The 19,790-nt window shown below is 37.4% G+C and overlaps 1 protein-coding gene across 8 annotated transcripts in view; it reads left to right on the top strand.

The window, feature by feature from the left end:
- The window catches only part of ARHGEF7 (Rho guanine nucleotide exchange factor 7), a 116,430-nt gene that overhangs the window by 83,194 nt on the left and 13,446 nt on the right, over positions 1 to 19,790 (top strand). For 4 of the 8 annotated variants that reach the window (XM_077173323.1, XM_077173325.1, XM_077173327.1 and 1 more), the window contains 9 exons: positions 454 to 513; positions 1,711 to 1,857; positions 3,707 to 3,793; positions 7,213 to 7,291; positions 8,646 to 8,785; positions 9,428 to 9,652; positions 10,676 to 10,769; positions 13,579 to 13,668; positions 16,839 to 17,015. In XM_077173323.1, coding sequence (XP_077029438.1) covers positions 454 to 513; positions 1,711 to 1,857; positions 3,707 to 3,793; positions 7,213 to 7,291; positions 8,646 to 8,785; positions 9,428 to 9,652; positions 10,676 to 10,769; positions 13,579 to 13,668; positions 16,839 to 17,015 — 1,099 coding nt within the window. Of the gene's footprint in view, positions 1 to 453; positions 514 to 1,710; positions 1,858 to 3,706; positions 3,794 to 7,212; positions 7,292 to 8,645; positions 8,786 to 9,427; positions 9,653 to 10,675; positions 10,770 to 13,578; positions 13,669 to 16,838; positions 17,948 to 19,790 lie in introns of all 8 variants that reach the window. The other 4 variants (XR_013180807.1, XR_013180806.1, XM_077173324.1 and 1 more) reach the window with 2 other exon arrangements.

Raw genomic sequence — 19,790 nt, forward strand, 5'->3', positions numbered from 1 at the left:
ACCTTTGCATTTTACAAATTATATGTTTGGAATGGGAAAAAAAGAGAAATAGCAAGTATGGGGGTCTTGTCACACAGATTGTTTTGCCAGCCAGCGACAGCAGAATGTGCTAGGTAGTCTGTAGGAAATCACCTTTGTGACAAAGCTAACCTGCTAGACAAAACTCTGTTAATGCTTTCCTCTTGAGATTTCAAAATCTCTTATCCACTAGGTCTTGTAAAACTTCTTTGGTTCTATTTTAAATATAACTAGCATTGTGCTAAGTAACTGCAGTTTTACTACAAGCCAGACCCACCAGTGTTTAATATAGGAAGGCCATGAAGAGACTAGATCAGTCTACAACTTCAATTTTGCAGAATTGTTTATTTGGTTTTAGTTAAGCCTCTAACAGTTTTTAAAACTATTTTTGCTAGAACTGAACCTTTTATATATGTTTTCTCCTTTTTTTTTTAGGATTATCATCCGGATCGTCCAGATATTCAAAAATCCATGACTGCCTTCAAAAATCTTTCTGTAAGAGTGATAAAAGAATAGATTATATATTTTAAGTAGAATGTTTTCTAATTACCTCTTCCTTTATTACTTAAAAGAGTGAAGCTTTTTCATAAATTTTTAAAGCCTGGAAATCAATGCTGTGTGTAGGCAGAGCTAAGGATGGTAATTTAGTGGAGAGTTGTAGTAAGTAGCCTATTGGTATAAGAGTTGTGCAAAGTATTCTGCACCTCTTTGTCTGCCTCTCATCATACTTCATCTCCCTTTTTACTAGTGCTTGCATGACTAGTGTCCTGAAGAAGGGCTTCTTTACAATAAATGAGTGCATGTTTTGATTTTTTTTTTTTCTATGTGCATTCCTTCTCAGGGAATGGCATTGGATTTGAGAGAGGTTGAAGAGAAAAGTGCTAGTGAAGTTCAGAAGATGCCAAACTTCTAGTAATAATTGGGACAGGAAGCCTAATTTCAACAGATAAGCAGTCTGCTACTGTCTTTACAAAAAATGAAAAACTATGCCCCAACTGCAACAAGCAATGATTAATGCAGTCTCAGTTACAAGAAACTTAATGTGTTGTGCTTCCTCTTAGGAATGTATGCTGATGATAACCTGAAAATTTTTATTTTTTAAATTAGAAATTTAGTGTTATCAGTGTTTAGAACAGGTTTATGAATTACATCCTGTGGAGTGCTGTAAAAACAAGAGAAAACAATTGAGAAAATTTCTCAACAGAATTTTCTGTTGAGAAAAATTCAAATAATGTGAGCAGGTTGGAGTTTCTTAATAAAAATAGGAACACAAGGTTATAAACACTCAGGTTTGCACAGGTGGCATGTCTCTTCTTACTGAAAGATGCTTTGTTTTGTAGATGTGTATTTCTGATAGCTGTGTTACTCTTTGCTGCTGAGCATGTCCATTTTTGGTTAGTCATACCAAAATTTGAAGTATAAAGGAAGGAGAAAATTGAGTAACAGAGCTATTACTGAATTTGGAATGGTAATTGAAATCAATGTATTGAAAAGCTGTAATATTTAATTTAGTAAAACTAGTTTATAAAAAATATTGGTAGCAGTCATCTAAATGAAAGCGCTTCAAGTAAGCTGCTGTCTTCTGTGCATTACAAGCACAGCAGCAGTAAATACAACTGTAGTGGTATTTCTACCCTTAACCCATTCCAAACTGGCAGAGTTTATAGAGATTGTTTTCTCTGTGTTTGTTAGGCACAATGTCAAGAAGTACGGAAACGGAAAGAACTTGAACTGCAAATCCTGACAGAAGCTATTCGTTGTTGGGAGGGAGAGGACATCAAAACACTTGGCAATGTGATTTACATGTCCCAAGTCATGATCCAGTGTGCTGGAAGTGAGGTAATGTCCTTCTCATCTTTACTCTCACTCTTCCAATTTTGAATGAAATTCATTATAATCATTACTCAGCGGAAATAAAAAGAGTGATTCAGAGATGGTAATCTAAGCTAAAATCTTTCTGTGTTGATTTAAGGCATGTTTTTACAAAACCTGAAATAAGATTCCTCGAAGATGGATGGTCTCTTCTGTAAAATTTACTGAAAAGTGACTAAATACAACAGTTATAAATATTGTAAGGTTTTTGCAGGGCTTTTTTCAGAGGGCGTAATTGTACAATAGATTTTCCATGTGTTATGTTACAGGATCGTGGTGCATACGGTGTGTTTTAAATAGCAAAAGTTTTAAAGTTTTATGTTGTGAGGTGTCTGAGACAAACTCTTTTTTGGCTGTTATGGGCACATTGCTCAAGTAGTAAATCTTGAAATACAAGCTTGAGAACCAAATGCTCTTTGAGAAATAGAATAAGAAGATACATTAGAAAGTTAAAAGTGACAAAGTCCGGTGATTTTTTTTTTCCTAACCAAAACAGCAAATAAAATGTTAAGAAAAACTTGTCCTACCAGAACTAATGTTAAAAACTCTTAAAAGCAAGTGCTAAGAGAAAGGCAATGTTATACAGGTTACTGACATGTTTTTATTGCTTGTTGTTCTCCTGAAAAATCCATGAGGCTTTGAATCTGATGAGGGCTTTTGAATTGCAACCTCATTCAGTCCATTTTCTCCCTTAGAACAAAGAGGTCCATAAATATGAAGGAAAAGTAAAGTGTTTATGCAACTGAATATTTAGAAGTTAGTCACTTGATATTTTTCTCTCAGATATTTTGTTAGGTGTTACAGTAAATAAATAAGATTTCAATAGAGCTGATAGTGCATCTTCTGCAGTCATGCCTCTTTTTGAAGCCAGCAAAACAAATCACCATCCCCCACTCTCATCATGAGGTAAAATGTCAAATGTAATGGACTTCTAGAAGTTTCTGTTTAGCATCACAGCTTTTTGGCAAGATACAGAACAGCTTCATTTGTGCAACAGCAACTGGATTCGGTTTTGTCTTTCTAAAAATGATATAGCCATTTGCAAATATTTACTTAAAACCATTAAAACCTGCTAAGGACTTGTAATTTTGCAAAGATGCTTGAAATTAGGATGGTGGCTTTGTCAGTTGATATACTTATGTTGTCATTACAATATTACACTTTAATGCTTCTCCCTTTTGTTGTCTATAGCAGTAGATTCAGAGTAAACTTATTCCTCCTTCCATAAAAATACCCTAAAACAAAACCACAATGGATAACTTTGTACATGAAACCAGAAAATTAAAACCAGAACAAAGTAATGAGTGCTTTTGTTGTGACTATACTAATTATTCCTTTGCTTTTTCTGCTTCTGAGAATAATCCACTGTTTAAAAATCTGATCTCTAATTTGAGAGACCACAGTCTTGAAATGACTGTAACAGTATCCATCTAAATTATAGGCTGAAATAGATCCAGTATGTAATTTTGGTTTTACTGAAATTGGCCACACAGTTGTTATCATATTAAGCAAGGTCAGTATTTCACCCAGAATGTAAAATTCCTGTTTTAAAATACAGGGCTGTAATCTGCTGGAAAAAGTATAGGCATGTATTAGTAGCACTTTTCAAATGGAAAATAAGTAATTCTGTCTACTTCTGTCCTTTTTTCTTCCTTTTTTTTAATTTTTCTAAATACAATGGAGAAATAGCTTTGCACTGAGCAAATATTTGTGGAGTAATCATCCAGTTATAATGCTGATAGCTTTTAGTAATAGAAATGTGGAAGAGGGGACTTGTGATGGTGTATTTACTTTTTCATTTTCTTCTTTTAACAAGGAAAAGAATGAAAGGTATCTTCTTCTCTTCCCTAACATTTTGCTAATGTTGTCTGCCAGCCCAAGAATGAGTGGCTTTATCTATCAGGTAAAGTAATACATTTACATGTGTAAAAGTGTGTTGGGGGTTGTGTTCTTTCCAAATGGTATTTCATAAGAAACTTGGAAGTATTATTAAACTTTTTCATTTATAAAGATGGAAGGTAATATCTTCAATAAGTGGTCATCTGTCTTATGAAATTCTGGCCTAGAAGCCCAGGGTTTTATTTTCTTTGTAGCTGTGACTATCTCCAAGGAGACATAGTTTTTTTTACTCTGTTAGTAGTAGCTGATGAGAGGAAGTATTGGTAGCTTTTTAGATCTGTTGGGAAACCAGTGTTGCTGCATAGGTTTGTTAGTGCTCTTTGACTGCTGCTTGAGACTTGACAAAATGGCACAGCCCCCTTAACCTTTCATCAGTGTGAATTGGGCTGTTACCATCAGTTTGTTCAGATGCATCCACATTCGTGTTTTATCTTGGAATTGGTGGCACACTTTCAAAATTCATCTTTTCTGTTTAATGAGCACTGAGTCACAGAGTGGGAGTTGTTTTGGGGCTCACAGACTAGATTCCATCTGGATGAAGTTGAAGTCATGTTCCAAATGTATGCTTGAGATGCTCTAACTATGGGAAAAGATCAAGTACATGGACTGACCTTCAGTCCCTGGCCCCAGCCTCAGGCTCCCCAGTGTAACAGCACCTGAAATGCTACAAGGTGGCCCTAGGGGCCTTAGCACCAGGTGTTTCACTTCACCAATCCTCTGCTCACAGCTGGTGGACAGAGTCTTTGAGCTTTCTCCCAAGTTTCCTCGCTGAGCACTTGTGGCTGTTGTCCCACAGGCCTGTTCCAGAGGTGGAGCAAGTGCTGTAGTGCAGGGGTGCCATTTATCTGGGCTCCCTGTAGTTCTAGGCTGTGTTTCACAAAAACACTTGCATCTTGGGTGTATAGTTGCAAAGACTCCTGAGAGAGGCAAATATGCAATCCATGACTTCCCAAGCCTTGTAAATGTTCAAGTAATGCCATGCAGGTTTGGGGCATCACAGTAAAATACCATAAGAGGGAAAAACTGCAACCAAGTTCTAAAAGGAGACAGAGATTTCACCTAGTAGAAATGCTTCTATAAAACAGACACTTGAACAGTTCATTCCTTTCTCCTGAGCAGTGATTTGCCTGCTTCAAAGGAATGCTGAAGGTTGGTCATTGGGCGTTCCTGCATGATCAGCCACAGTCAGTCACAAAAATGTGGCTTTTTTTTTTTTTAATTAAGAGCAATTAAATTCCAAAATTTGTGTTTGGATTCGTACCTTACCTGCCACAATTGTAGATGGATTTGTCTGAAATGCTGCTACATTAGGTGGTTCAAGAGGACAGTCCAGTTTATGTTTGTGGCACTGCTCATTATCCCAATGTTGATGGAAAAAGATGGTAGAAAAGGCAGGTTAGTTCTGTGTTCCAAGTGGCACAGACAGAATTTCTGGTGAGGATAGATTCTTCTGTACTGATGACAAAGCAGCTGACTGGAAATTTAGTATGTTAACAAGCAACATGAAATTAAAGAGTCTGTCAAGCTTTATTTTTCCTCTCCTATCACTTCCATTTCTTCTTCTTCCCACTCACTTTATCCCCTAGATGTACAGCATGTTGAATAAATAAATAAGCCATTTTCTGTGATTTGTCTTTAGCTTCTACTCAGAATAGCCACAGTCCTTTCTTGGTGTTCACTATCCAACCATCTCTTGAAAGCAAAACTCTTAATTTCCTCACAACCTTATGTGTGATAGTCCCAGCACTGAGAATGTCTCAGATTTTAATGACTGCACGTTCACAGCAAGGTGAAATTATTTCATCACTGTTTGTGTCTGAGAGAGTTGATCAGAGCCCATGTCTGGAGAGCATAATGTGGGCCTCCTGGACCTTTTTTCTGAGGTTCACATCTCAGAACTGGAATGGATATGGGCAGAAGATGATACAGTTCTCCCAGTCTTTCTCAAGGAAATTATGCCACTGGAGGCCTCATCCTACATGACAACTTTGTTGCATTTCTGAATAGGCCAGTTGTTGTCAGGCTTCAGATTTTCTGGTTGATAGTGCTGATATCTACCACAGGAGCTAAGGGGAAGAACTTTTAGCAGTGCTAAGCTGAAGTCACAAGGAGCAAGGACCATACTTCTTAGGAGGGCTGCACAATTGTTTGTTAAGAGAAGGGAAATACAAATGATTCACAAGTTCACTTACATTTTCTATTTTGCTGACTTTGTACTTTTTCTTGCCCTGTGGTTCAGGGGATGTCTGTCTCCAGTGTACCCCTATATTGCCTCCCCACCTGTGTCAGCAGTTCTTGCACATCTCTCTTGTTGTGGTTTTACGCTGTGTTATTTATGAACCAGCAAACATGGGAAAAAAGGCAAAAGAGCAAATTTTAGCTGCATTTAATAGTGCACATGGCCACCATGTTTCCTTCAGTGGGGAAGTTGCCACAAGAGAACTCCTCCTTTCTCTTTGCTATCTTGGGCCTGAGCATGCTCTGTGCCTACAGAATACCAAATGCTTTTTCGTTTTCAAGCTTGTAAGAAACCTTTGTCCATTCTGCTGTCTTTAGGAAAAAGGAAAACATAAAGTTGGTTTTTATTCTTTCTGCTGTGTTGGAGCCAAAATTCCACAGTACATAGTATTTGTGCTCTTGCCAGTATTTGCTGAATAGTGTTTCTGTGCAGGAGAATACAGGATGTCTTAAAGAACTACTCTTGAAGTTTCAGTAAAGCCTTTCTTCCCAAAAATACTCAATTTATTCATCTGTGTTTCTAAAGGGTCAAAAAGTTATCCTAAACTGACTTATTTTTCCCTGCTTGACTGGGTTTAAAATGGGATCTCCTGAAAAATTAGTATGTTCTTCTGAAGAAAACTTACAAATTTGAAGGTGTTCACTGCTTTTTTTTCCCCTCAAAGTGTTTCCATGAGGGGATTTGGTAGTGGCTTTATTAGAGAAATAAGTCTTCAGTAAATAATTGATGCATTTATTTAGTGAAATACTCCTTTATAAATTTACTTGTTCTACAGACCTTATTCTGGGGACTAATAAGACAGTTTGCAAACAAATGTGCCTAAAGAAGAGTCACTGTTGCATCTCACTGTTGTCATGTAACATGATCCTGAAGGTCTCAGTTTCAAGAACCCGAGACTGAGGAATGATCACTATTGTGTTTGTATGGATTTTGTAGCCTGAATAGGTATCAGCTAGACTTGGTGACATCACAGATGTCATTTGCAGAAGCTGGAGATATGAAAAATTCCCATTGTGAGATGTTTGTATGGATTTTTGAATGTTTTTAAACCCATTGGGGGGTGTATGTGTCAATTTACTGTGAATGTCTTTTGTCAGAGCTTAAAGTTTATATTTTCTTTAATCGGTAATGTTTTTATGTATTTTGTATTTAATGTCGATGTTCTCATCCTTTTTCTTTTTAAGGGAAAACTGCCTATGACAGGAATGACTATTACAAAGCTAGAAGACAGTGAAAACCATAAAAATGCATTTGAAATATCAGGTATTGCCCATTAGTATTTTTATTTACTAGTTATTCAAGCATATACTGTTTCAAACATCAAATGCTCACTCTGAACAGAGGAAAAAACATTTTTATTGTGGGGGTGACCAAGCACTGGCACAGGGTGCCTGGGGAGATGGCTGTTCCTGGAGGTACTGGAAAGTTCCCTGGCCATGATCTCAGGCACCCAGCTCCAGGTGCCTGTGCTTGAGCAGTGGAGACTACAGAGGTCCCTTACAGCCTCAGCCATCCTGTGGTTATTCAGACTTTGTAACACAGCTACCCAGAGCCTCACCTGAAGGCTGCTTTTTACTGCTTCTCTTAAGCAGTTAAGGAGCTCTTTGCATGGGATTCGTCCTAGAATTTCTGTATCTTAATAAATGGAGGTGTAGCCTTGGAGAAGATGTTTTGTGATTAAGCGGTTCCAGGTACGCTCTTTACTGAAAGAATAGGAATTCAAGAGGCTCTGGAAGAGCTTTGAGCAAGAGTTTTCTTCTAGAAATTTTCCACCTTTTTCTGAGAAAACAAGATGCTTCTTTAGCATCTCTGATGTTAATGATTGTTGCCATTGTGCTTATAGGTAATTTCTATCTGTTGAGTCATTTATTTCAGCATGTGTGTCCTGAGACAATTTAAAGAACAGTGCAGGGTCCCCATGGTGGAGTTTTGTATCTTCCTTAAATTCCTGGATCAGTTCTACATCCAAGCAGGTTGCATTTAAAGAAACTGATTTTGACTATCTCAAGTATGATATCAATGCCATGAGTCACAGGGGAAAAATTGTTTATATTGAGAAAAAATGTTTTTTTGTGATAATAACTATGCAGCTGACCTCAAGGGGAATGCAACGGGTTAAATGGTGTTAAGTGCAGAAGTTGAAAGTTATCTTTGGTTGACATTACATTCCCAAGTGACTTTTGCCTTAGCTTTAATTTTATGCCTTCTTCTCAGAGAAGATTGGTGAACTCTTATTTTATAACTTCTCCTGTGTTGTAGTGTACAGACTCATGAATAACATTTTAGGCAATGTGCTGGCTTTGCTGGGGAGGATGGAGAAGCATAAGGCTAGTAGATGAGCCTGTCTCCTACTCTTGTCATTTAAGGTTGTGCTTAATTACTAGAGTTAGGGGAAAAAAGTAGAACTCCTGTGCTAGGCTAAGAATAAATACATGGAGGCGGTGTGTGTTACAACCTGGAAAAGTGGGATGCTGTTGTACTGAAAATATGGTTTAAATTTTTGCTTAGTATTGAGAGGACATTATGTTTTAAGAAATAAGTATCTTTTTTAATCATGTCAGATTGACTAAACTGTTATTTTTTCATTTCCTATGTCTTTCTGGTGTCTATCACCTAGGAAATATGATTGAAAGGATATTAGTATCTTGTAACAACCAACAAGATTTGCATGAATGGGTGGATCACCTGCAGAAGCAAACCAAAGTCACAACTGTTGGGAATCCCACCATTAAACCTCATTCTGTGCCATCTCACACGGTAAGAAATGAATGAGCAGAAATAAGTTATAATTAGGTTGTCTGGCAAATATAACACCATGGAAAACCTTTATTTTTTTAGCCATTAGTAACAAGAACTGAATTTTGTCACTGTAGTTTAATAGGTAAAAAGATAATTCTGTTTTTAATTGTGTGAACAAAGAATAAAATGCTTAAAACTCAGTGTAACAGTTAACTGGGGTGAAAGAAAGTTCATTATCATTACTTTTTCTGTTTTGACCAAGTGCCTACATCACCATCTTTTAAGTATACTTAGAACAGTAGGTTGTAATTGGTGATGTACTTGACAGGCTGTGGAGAAACAGTAATTTCTTTTGGGTTCTGCATTTGAATTGTTGGATATGAATGATTCTAAATTTAGCTCCACCCTTAGTGGTGAGAGAAGTGGGAGCAGGGCTGCTTGTAGCTGTTCTATCTTTAGTTTGTGCTCCGTCTGTGGTAGACAATAAAAAAAAAAATTAAGCTTCTTTTTTCCAAAAAATAATTTAGTGTAAAATTTTTTGAAGGCCAGCTGTAATAAACAAGAATTCTATAGCAAGTGGGATTATTTCACCAGTCCTTGATGACACTATGTCTCCATTATGATAATATGCCTCCTTTCCTTTCCCATCATGTTTGACAGCTTCCTTCCCACCCAGTGACTCCCTCCAGCAAGCATTCAGACAGCAAGCCAATACCACTGACTCCTGCCTACCACACTCTCCCTCATCCCTCCCATCATGGGACTCCACACACCACAATCAACTGGGGGCCACTGGAACCTCCCAAAACACCCAAGCCGTGGAGCCTGAGCTGCCTGCGGCCCGCCCCTCCTCTGCGCCCTTCTGCAGCTCTCTGCTACAAAGAGGTGAGTGAGGGCAGCAGCCAAGGAGCAACACAGTGTGGCAGGCCTGCAGTGGGAAGTTGTAAATTTGTATGTGACTTTCCTTTAATTCTGTGAATCTCGTAAACAACAGGGAAAAAGTGAGAGTTGATCTGCAGTGCAAGATTTCTATTGAAGCTTCGCTGCTGTAAGAGATTCTTCTGTTTGGCTGTATCAGTTTGGTTGTACTATATGCTTATTTTGTAATTTAACTTGAAATTCTTTTATGCTTTCATGTGTAGGCCACTAAATTCTACAATGCATAAAAATTTCAATAATCTTTATAGTGTTTAGCCTACCATAACATCCAAAACCTGTCTTGATCAACTTTGGTAGGTCCTGCTCAGTCACCTTTTTACTTTCTTGTTCTGTGTTTTCACAGAACATGTACTGTATCCTTAAGGTAAAGGGTAGACCAGCATCTTCCTTTTGTTTCTGAAACTTAGTATTGTTCCTATAAGTTACCATGACCACATTTTGAGCAGAAATGCTGCTGGGTTTGCTGTTTGTGGGTTTTGTTTGTTTTTTGTGTTGGTTTCGGGTTTTTTTTTTCCTGTAGACCTCTGTAAAAACAGACCTAGACTTTTACAAATTTTGGCTTTGAAGAGTGTAGTACTTGCCAAGCTTCCTTGCTAGGTCCCTCTTTTACTTGCTTCCCAGCAGACAAGTGAAATGGGTTATCTCTTCAACTGTTCAGGAAAAAGACCTGTCAATGTATTCCTGCCTCTTCTCTTCACTCTAGCTCCCAAACAGGCTGAGTGCCTTTGCAGCAGGTTTTAGGTATATTTCTCTTAATAGAACAGATAAAATACTTGGTGTTCTGTATCGTTGGAGGAAGGGTAGAGAGGAAATCAGCCAATTCAAGCGAATTGAACATGGCAAAAAACATTAGTAAACTGAATTTTGGTGCTGTTAAAAGGGTTTTTGTTAATAATTCCTGCATGCATCTTAGAAGTTAAATTTTTGAAATACTGTCTAGAAGCTCTACTTTTTATTTTTCCTGTACAGGATCTCAGTAAAAGCCCTAAAACCATGAAAAAGCTGCTTCCCAAACGCAAGCCAGAGCGGAAGCCATCGGATGAAGAGTTTGCACTGAGAAAAAGTAAGAGAGACTTGAGCAAATATCTGCATAACACAAAGACTGGAATTAACATCAGTTTAATTTCTGTGAGAGTTAGGTGTACAGTGTAAGCAAGTCACCTGATTTCTTCTCTCATGTCAGGGGACAGGGGTAGGTATGTCCAGAGGATGGTTTGTTATAGTCATCTTCTGCTGTGATGGCATTTGCAGAGCTTTACTGATTGCTGCAGTGGATGTCTGCTTGTGAAGTGCCTATTTCTGTTTGTTACAGGAGAAGGGGAGGTTCACTAGAGAGCCAGGTGAAGTTCAGTGAGGTAAACCTGTCTTTTAGTATTGTAAGCAACAAGGTGAACATACTGAACCACTCATGCAGAATACTTTGTAGCTGTGTTCTTAAGTTGGTCTTGGTAGGAGCTTCTGTTGTCCTGGGTGTTGGAAAGCTGGTTATTGCTGCTGATTTGAGGTTGCTTCCACAATCACTCCTAGGATCCAACAGTCTTCTCTTATCTCCTGTAAATAATGTCTGTATCTAAATAAATTGCAGATATTTAGGTTGCCTGAAGTATGAAGAAAAACACTGATCCGAGAGAGACTTAGTAGTGTACAGAGAGAGGTCAAAATCTGGATGTTGGGATAATTTGAAGTGGAGGGAGTGTTAATGTTATCAAGCAAGTACAGTCTTCACTTGTCAGTGTTGCTGTAATTCTTCCCTAGATAAATGTGTGTGAATGAATAATCTGATTACTTGTATCAATAAAAGACAGGGTGTTTTATTGGACAGATTTTTGCTGTAGCTTTTGCTTCTCTGTGTCTGTCTCTTGCTCATGGGCTTTTTAAGAGTCTGTGCCATGAGTGTTCAGTGCAGGAAGAGTGTTATTGTGGCAGTTGTCTCTCACAGGCTTATATAGAGTTGGAGAGAAAAAGCTTTTCCTCAGGGTGCTCTTGTTTTGTCTTGAGGTGTTAGTCCTTTTGAATGTTCTGTGAATTTCATGTGGAAAAGGGTAAGGTAATGAGTAGAATGATTTTCTGTTCATGGATGAGCAAGTGGATGTTGTAGTTCAGGATGTTTTATCCTTACAGCAAGGTATTTGTTTAGGAAAAATGAAAGTACTATAGTACAGTATCATTTCAGATGTTGGAGAATGGAGATTCAGTAGTTGTAATGATGATGATGAAGCTGTCAACTTGCAGGTTTAGCAATTGTTAAAGAACACAATGGGAGAAGTTAAGGATTTTTACTTGGGGGAAGGAAGGAGTCTGTAGCTTGCAAATACACTGTTCTACTCCTGATTTGGTAACTTTTATTGAAAGATATTTTTTGGTGTGTTTCTTACATATTCTTGGTATTCATCTTCCCTAATCAGTAATTAGAAGCTTCTGTTAGTGTTTCTTCAACATTCTCAACTTTTTTTTATGGAGCTATAAAAGTTTCCTATTTCTGTCAAACTTAAAGCATTGATAGAGAGGTCTGGGTTTTGTTACTTCCCTTCTCAGGGATCCAAAGGATTTATGGGCTATGTTTTGAGAACTGCTGTGTCAAATTAGCATTTCAACAGACAAAAGAACTGAGATGTTTCAACTGACTGCCCTCAAGATGCTATTTCAGAAGTCTACTATTTGCCCTGCCACTGTAATTATATGGTGCTGCATTGTAACTACAAAATCCAATTATTTTTCCTGCCTTGAAAGAGGGATAACCCATACTTTAGAGTTCCTGCATCTCTTAAGCTGTAGGAAAATTATATTGGGTCAAGATAATTTCTGCAGTAGCTAGCTTGTCCCAACAAATGTTTGGAAAGTTGGCTTTGTTCTGGTGATAATAAATCACAAAACCCAACAGGATGCATTGGCTGGCAGAGAATACAACTGCATTTTGATGTTGAAGGCTCCTCAGATTCATGTAGCAGGAAATCTTCAAACCTAGTTATTTCACAGGGAAAAGAGGAAAAATGCTTTTAAAACAACAGATTGTCTTTTATTGCACATAGACTTCTGCTTTAATATAAAGTAATAATGGTAGAGGTAGAGGTTCACTCTATTGCGAGTGAACAATTTGACACTATTTTTACTGAGTCACCCAATGAGATTTGCTGTGGAGCTTTACCTTTTGGAAAATGTTGCCATGTTAAGCTTGAATAGTTAAATTTGTTCACTAGTGCTATTTCTGTTGAAGTCTGAATAGTTTAGAGTAGTCACTTTTCACAGATATATATATATATACATGATAGCAGCATGTTCCCTTCTCCATGCTGCACTGAAGTTATGCTGTTAATTCTGAGTTCTGTTTTCAGTTGCGTGCTATTTGGGGGGTAAATCTGTTTTTTAAATATATATATATATACACACACATATACAAACACACATACATATACACACACAAATGCAAAAAGTTTTCAAGATGTTTTCTGCGAATTAGTATTCTGTTCCTTGATTTTGTTGATTAAATTAATGGAATAGTATGCATATTGAATTGCGTGTTTATATAATGACTTCAATATATAGGGTTTTTTCAGTAAAATGACTGGATTAGAATGAGTCCTCACACTTCAAAACACATTCTGTACAATATCAGATACTCAGAAAATTTCTTGAATGTGTGGGTGGTTACTCTGAACTGAATTATTTCTAAGCATTTCAAAATAGTATTTGTCTTTTTAGACCATTACTTTTGTTCATTGAAGTTTCATTTTTAAAATGGTATGATTAAAACAATTTTAAATGGTTGATTAGGCTGAACTTTGGACTCAGCTGAACTGTACTGATTTACGAAGGCCTTTCTATATTAAGAAACATGCCCATGTTTAAGATTCTGTTTTTCCCATTGATTCTAGGTACAGCTGCTTTAGAAGAAGATGCTCAAATTCTTAAAGTCATTGAAGCATATTGCACAAGTGCCAAAACACGTCAGACATTAAATTCAAGTAAGTTAGCCATTTCTACCTATTTCAATACTTTCTAGCTAAAACATCAATAAGATAGTTTTCAAAAGAGAGTTCTATATATTCTCAGGCCTTTGCAAATAGTAAGTTGGACCTGCAAATAATAATAACCTGTTTCTGGTTTAACATCAATGTCAGGTGTTTATGTATTGGATGCCAAGGACCGTGGTTAGAGGCTATCATTTTTTCAGTGTTCTGAAACAATCAAAACCAACAAAAACCTAAATGTAGCTACTTGTCATGGTTTAAAATTTTACTAAAGCTTTACCAATGAATAAGAGATGTCTGAACTGAATATAACAGCTAATCAGTATGCTTTTGGATAAATTTCAAGAAGCTGGTAAGTAGGAGAAATGAAGAAGTCATTGTAATTTTGGAGGACTGTATTTTTGATGTGTTCTGTTCAACAAAGACTTCGTCCATGGAAAAGTAACCTAGACCTATAAAAATTTCTTTAATTTTATTGCCACTAGTTGTTTTTAGCATTAATTACAAATTTTAATCCCGTCTCATAATTTCAGGAGAAATTGTTCTCAGATGTGTGTTGCTTAAAGCCATTTTTAGTTTCTCAGATCAATACCTAGCATATTGAAAACCTGTAACGTGCCTCTGGGGTCCTACTTCATTTAATCCAAATCAAGGTTGCCATGTGGAGTTCCTCTGTATTGTAAGTAAAACATTGCTCAAAGCAGGGGAGTCCACCAGCATGTGTTCCATTTACACAAGGAAGGAGAAAATGCTGTTGCCTTTGTTCCTTTTTGCACTGTTGAATACAAATTTAATTTGGAGATCCTTGGAACACAGTATAATGAATTTGAGGTACTTGGCTGGTTTTGCTGGAACTAGAAGGCTGGACATCATAACTTCTTGTCCACTAAAGATGTTTAAATTTTGCAACATTAATCACTCTTACTGCTGCCTACAGTGCTCTAGGCCTGCTTTGCTTCCCAGCAAAAGCACTTTGTGCTGACAATTGAAGTCTTAAAGCATAATTGCATAATTAGTTCTTGAATTTTCCTAATACACGTTTATTTGCTATTGCCACCTTGAAAAAAACACAGCTACTTTGTATTCCTATGTAACTTACTATGGGAATATGGTAATTGTATTAGACTGTAAAAACTTCTCAAGTAACAACAAAAGCCTTAATTTTAATTTTTGGGTCTTAATGAACTGTAGATCTCCAAGATCATGAAGTCAGCTACTACTACTATTTTTTAATACTAATCTTTTTACAGTCCTACAGTCATTACAGTAGTTGTTTAATTGGATAAAAGGAATGAATGAGTTCAAAGTTCTGAAGATATGCTGTTGTTCCAAACAAAATCAAATGAGATGATTGCTGTTTAAACACCTCAACTGTGTTCTGTTATTTCCAAGGATAATGTGACAAGAAATGGTTGGGAAAACATTTGCACTTGCACAGTAGTGTGTGTGTGTGCAGATATGAAGTGGATACGATTTTTTTTGCTTGCCTATTTTTCCTATGTATATTTAAGAAATATACATAGTGCTGTGGGTATCATTGCATACATCAGAAGTCAGCTCTTTTATTTGCTCTTATTTGCAGCAAGAAACAATTTTTTATTGATTAGGCACACAGCTGCTTTGTTTGGAAAGCATAGTGTTGTCACCTAAGACTAGGTTTCAGAAGGTCCATTTGTAAACTGGAATTGGAAATGGGGGAAGAACCGATAAAGCTGAAATTGCTTCTGTTGGAGCAGTAGTCAGTGTAGAATAATAGAATGAGAGAGTTGCCTGTCATCTGTGAAGTATGCTGGTTTTTACATACTCCATTCTTACCTCCCAGTTCATATTCTGCCTGTTCCTGACAGCATTCACTGGGCAATTCCCCTACTGCACCTTAATCTGCTGCTTTTGGCAGTGTCAGTACAGCAGAGCTATGGCACCAGTGCAAACTGGTAAGGTGTGGTATTAGAGGTAGCAAAGCAGCTTTTTATCAGTTTTTTGGGTGGGAAAAAGTGGGATTTAATTTGGGTAGGTAGATGGAAATGAAAGAGCAGAGTCTGATTTTCTCGCACTTTTTGTACACTGAGCTTATTTTGCATTTCTGCTTCAAATGAAGACTTAAAATCCTCTGCAATATCATGTGTATGGTGGCTCATAACATGGCCACTTAGATGGCTTCAATCCTTGGATATTGCCAGGCCTTGAAAAATTAAAAAACCTGTCCTTACTATGTTTGACCAACGACCCTAGAGATCTAAAAATATTGAACTGGGGAGATGGACTCAGGCATGTAGGAAGAGGTGTGTGAGGTGTCAGAATGGGCTAGGCTGTGTCATTGTTAGGCTCTTGGCCATGTTTTTCTGAGTTAATTTGCCACATGGTTTAACAAATAACAAGGGGTATGGGCACAGAAAAAAATGTGCTTTGACATTTTTTGGGTGCAAGATGTTGCTGCTGATTTAGTAATCAGCAGCCCTGCTCTGCATGAGAACTTTTGCTTTTCTTTTTCCCCCTTCATTTTCCTCTTCACAGTGGTGACACAAGCACTTCTGTTGGCTGTGTTGTGAGCTGGTGGGAAAATTACCTGCTTGAAAAAACTAACCCTACAAAAGATTTTTCATCTGAAGCTGTTTCCTGACCTGGCTCATGAAGCAGCTGTACAAAAGACTGTGTCATTGCAAGGGAGGGAAAGGATGAGGTACAGATACGTGATGGGGAAGGGGCTGTTGCTTTTCACATTGGTGCTGGATCATGCTGGCTTACTGTGTTTGTTTACTGCTCTGTGCCCAGTCAAATCCTCCCCAGACCAGAACTGACTCTGTATTTCAAAAGAACCTGACTTCCTCTTCAAAAAATTCTACCTTCAAACAATATTTTGTTACTCAAAATTCTCAACTGAGACTGCCTAGAAACTTAAAAACCACTTCAAAATTGTATTGTAACCATTCAAACATTATATGCTGAGTGTAATTTATACCTAAACCCCAAACAAATTTGCAAAAAAAAAAAAGAAAAAACCCAACTTTGGTGCCTTTTTAACAATATTTTCTCTTTTCCTTCTCTTCCCATCACCTTTTTGCTTTTATTTCATGTGTTTGGTTGTGGCTATTCCTTACGTTCTCCTCCTCATCCCACCTCTGCCTATCCACATCCACCATTTCATTTCACCTATACATCCTTAGCATGGCAAGGCACTGACCTGATGCATAATCACGTCTTGGCTGATGATGACCAATCAAGTCTAGACTCCTTGGGTCGTCGCAGTAGCCTTTCTCGTTTGGAGCCTTCAGACCTCTCAGAAGACTCTGACTATGACAGTATATGGACAGCCCATAGTTACAGAATGGGGTCTACATCTCGTAAGAGCTGTTGCTCATATATCTCTCACCAGAACTAATGCACTTCTGAGCTTTTTCTTAACAAATGCTTGTTGTATCACAGCCTGCTTTTCTTAGATGTTTTCTTGCTGTTCCTTGTCTCTTTAATGTGATATTTTAACAACTTCTGAGGGAGCTCCTGAAACTTCAGTTATACCTGGTGGAAGGCTCTATTGTCAATTCAGTACACATACAAATAAGTCATTCTAAAAAGTGTATATCCTGTTAAGGATGATACTTCTTGAGGGTTTTTTAACTGACAGATGTTAATTTGTAGCTCTGAATGGTCTTTTTTTCTTTTAACTTGGTCAGTGTAGTAACAGGTCCTTTATTTTCTTTTTATTTTGGATAAGCACATTTTTATATTTTGTACTGAAGCCATACTGGTTTGAGAGCTGAGTGCCAGCTATATGGAAATACCTTAGTGGTAGTGGTTGGATTTTCTACATATTATTAACAAAATACATAGCTGGTAGAGTAAGTGAAATGCAGCTTAAAAATTAGCAGTACCAGAGCTGTAAAATCATTCAGATATTCACATATCTGGCCTGTTTGTTTGGAAGAGCATTTGCTAATCCATAAAAATTTCTGGTTTTATACTGCTGTCTTTTGCTCATTGCTTAAAACGTTTATATGAAGGACCTTGCTGCTCTTTCCCCACCCCAGTCCAGCAATTGTCATGAAAACCTGGCAGTCCATGCTCATTACATGCAGTGTTTTGGTACTCTCATGTTACCTGTGGTCATACTGTCACTTTACTGTGTGCAGTAGTGTGGCAGAAAGCAGGGTTTAGATGTTTGCTTGCCTGTTAAAATACACAACTGTCAACTCTCAATTGACCATTCTTCTTGAAAAGACGAGAGGAAAATGATTCCCCTGATGGAGGCTCCAGTGTTCAACATCTGAAACTCTAGGTACAACTGTGATCAAATTGGCTTGCTTGAAGTTCTGAATAATAGAATGCTTGGCTTTTGGGTTGTACTGTTTGGAGCATGTCTGTGACAAATTTTATTGTGTCTTGTAACTTCTCTCATAAGCAGGTTTGTTTTCAGCAGCAGCTCTTCACTTACAGTCATGTTGGCTTTTTCAGAGAACTGTGACATGCTGTGCACAGCTGAAGGTCTCAAACCTGCACCTGGGGCACTGCTGGGGTGAACTGTGTGTGTGTGCTCTGACTTGTTGTTAAAGTAATTGGCATCAAAACAAAAATGGCATGTTTTCCAAATCTTGGTAAGCATTAGGGAAAAGTGTGGTGAAAATGATGAAAGGACAGAAACAGTTCTCAGTTTCGACAGGGTTCCCAAGTGCCAACACCCTTATCATGCTATCCAGTGTTCAGATACTACTCTCTGAACAAGTTCAGAGTAATTGTGATGGAATTTAACTGCAGCCTGGCAACTTGATCACACTGTTTAAAAGGTAATCAGTACCTCTCTGCAGGTCACATGATCAGAAAGTTGCAATTGCTAGGAGTGCATGATTCCAGAAGGTGGTCAGTGTGGAGAAGATGCTTCAAGGCATTTCATGTCTTCAATTTATGCTCAGTCTTGTTTGATCCCCTGCTTTATCCTCTTTCACTGTTGTTGGCATTCTATAATGTTACTAACAAAAGCAGTAGTGCTTACCAAGGAGGGTTTTCAGGGGTGCATTTTCCTGTTGGTCATATATTAATGTAATGACCGGGAACTTGTGTATGTTGAACCTTTTGCAAATGGAGGAGTCTTGCTTAGAGAAATGAGATAAGTAGATGTGCTCCATATCATTTCACAGCACATTTGTAACCCACTTCACTCCCTTCTTCTTTTCAGTCAGTTTTTTTGTTTTTTTTTTTAACATATATGGCAAGTACGGATTGTTTTTTGCCCTGTTTCTTATGATGTGGTGTTCTAGTTGAATAATGTTTTCTGCACTGGATAAATGATAATTCTTTTATGTCTGTTTCATGTTATATAGTGTAAATATGAGTTTGTAATACAGTTGTTGCACTTGAACTTTCCTTATCACACAGAAAGTTTTGTTATCCAGATCCGAAGATTTTGACTTTTTATGCACCAAAGCTTTGACAGTTTACCACCATTAATTATTGTAGCATTTATGTCATTAGGTACTATCATAATTAGGATCTCTCATATTGTGTATTCTCATATTAACATCACAGCACATTTAAAACCATTCTACATCTTCAATGTTACAGGCTGTAAACTATTGTGAACTGATCAGGAGTATTAATGCAAAATGCTTGAAACAAACAAAAAAAAAAGGACAAATGTGGAAATGATGGTATTCAGTCCAAAGGTTCAGTGTTTCTATTTTTGTGGAACTTTAGTCATGGTAATAACAGTACCTTATGTTTATGCAATTCTGTAAATTGTATGTGTACAGTTACAAATACACTGGAAGGATGGAGAACCTGAATTGGAAGGTAGGTTCAAGCCATTGTCAGGCCCTCTTCTCATGGCTTATGCAGTGTTTCCATATAAATTAGTACTTACCATAAGCTGAAGCCAGCCAGTATTGATTGGGTGTTTTGCATAATCTTGCCAAAACACAGTAATGTGTATATAGTGACGTAAAACATAGAAAGAGTAATATATATTGTGCACTTCATTTGTGAATGGGAGAAGCCATCTTTAGTAGGTGACTGCCTTTGGAAAATGCAAAATGGATGTATATCTGAATGTTTCATTGTACTGTACAGTAATGCATATTGTTTGTGGTTGCATATATCAATTAAGTGTTTTGTTTTATATGAAAAGG

The sequence above is a fragment of the Agelaius phoeniceus genome, chromosome 2, assembly GCF_051311805.1.
Source record: "Agelaius phoeniceus isolate bAgePho1 chromosome 2, bAgePho1.hap1, whole genome shotgun sequence".
Lineage (NCBI taxonomy): Eukaryota > Metazoa > Chordata > Aves > Passeriformes > Icteridae > Agelaius > Agelaius phoeniceus.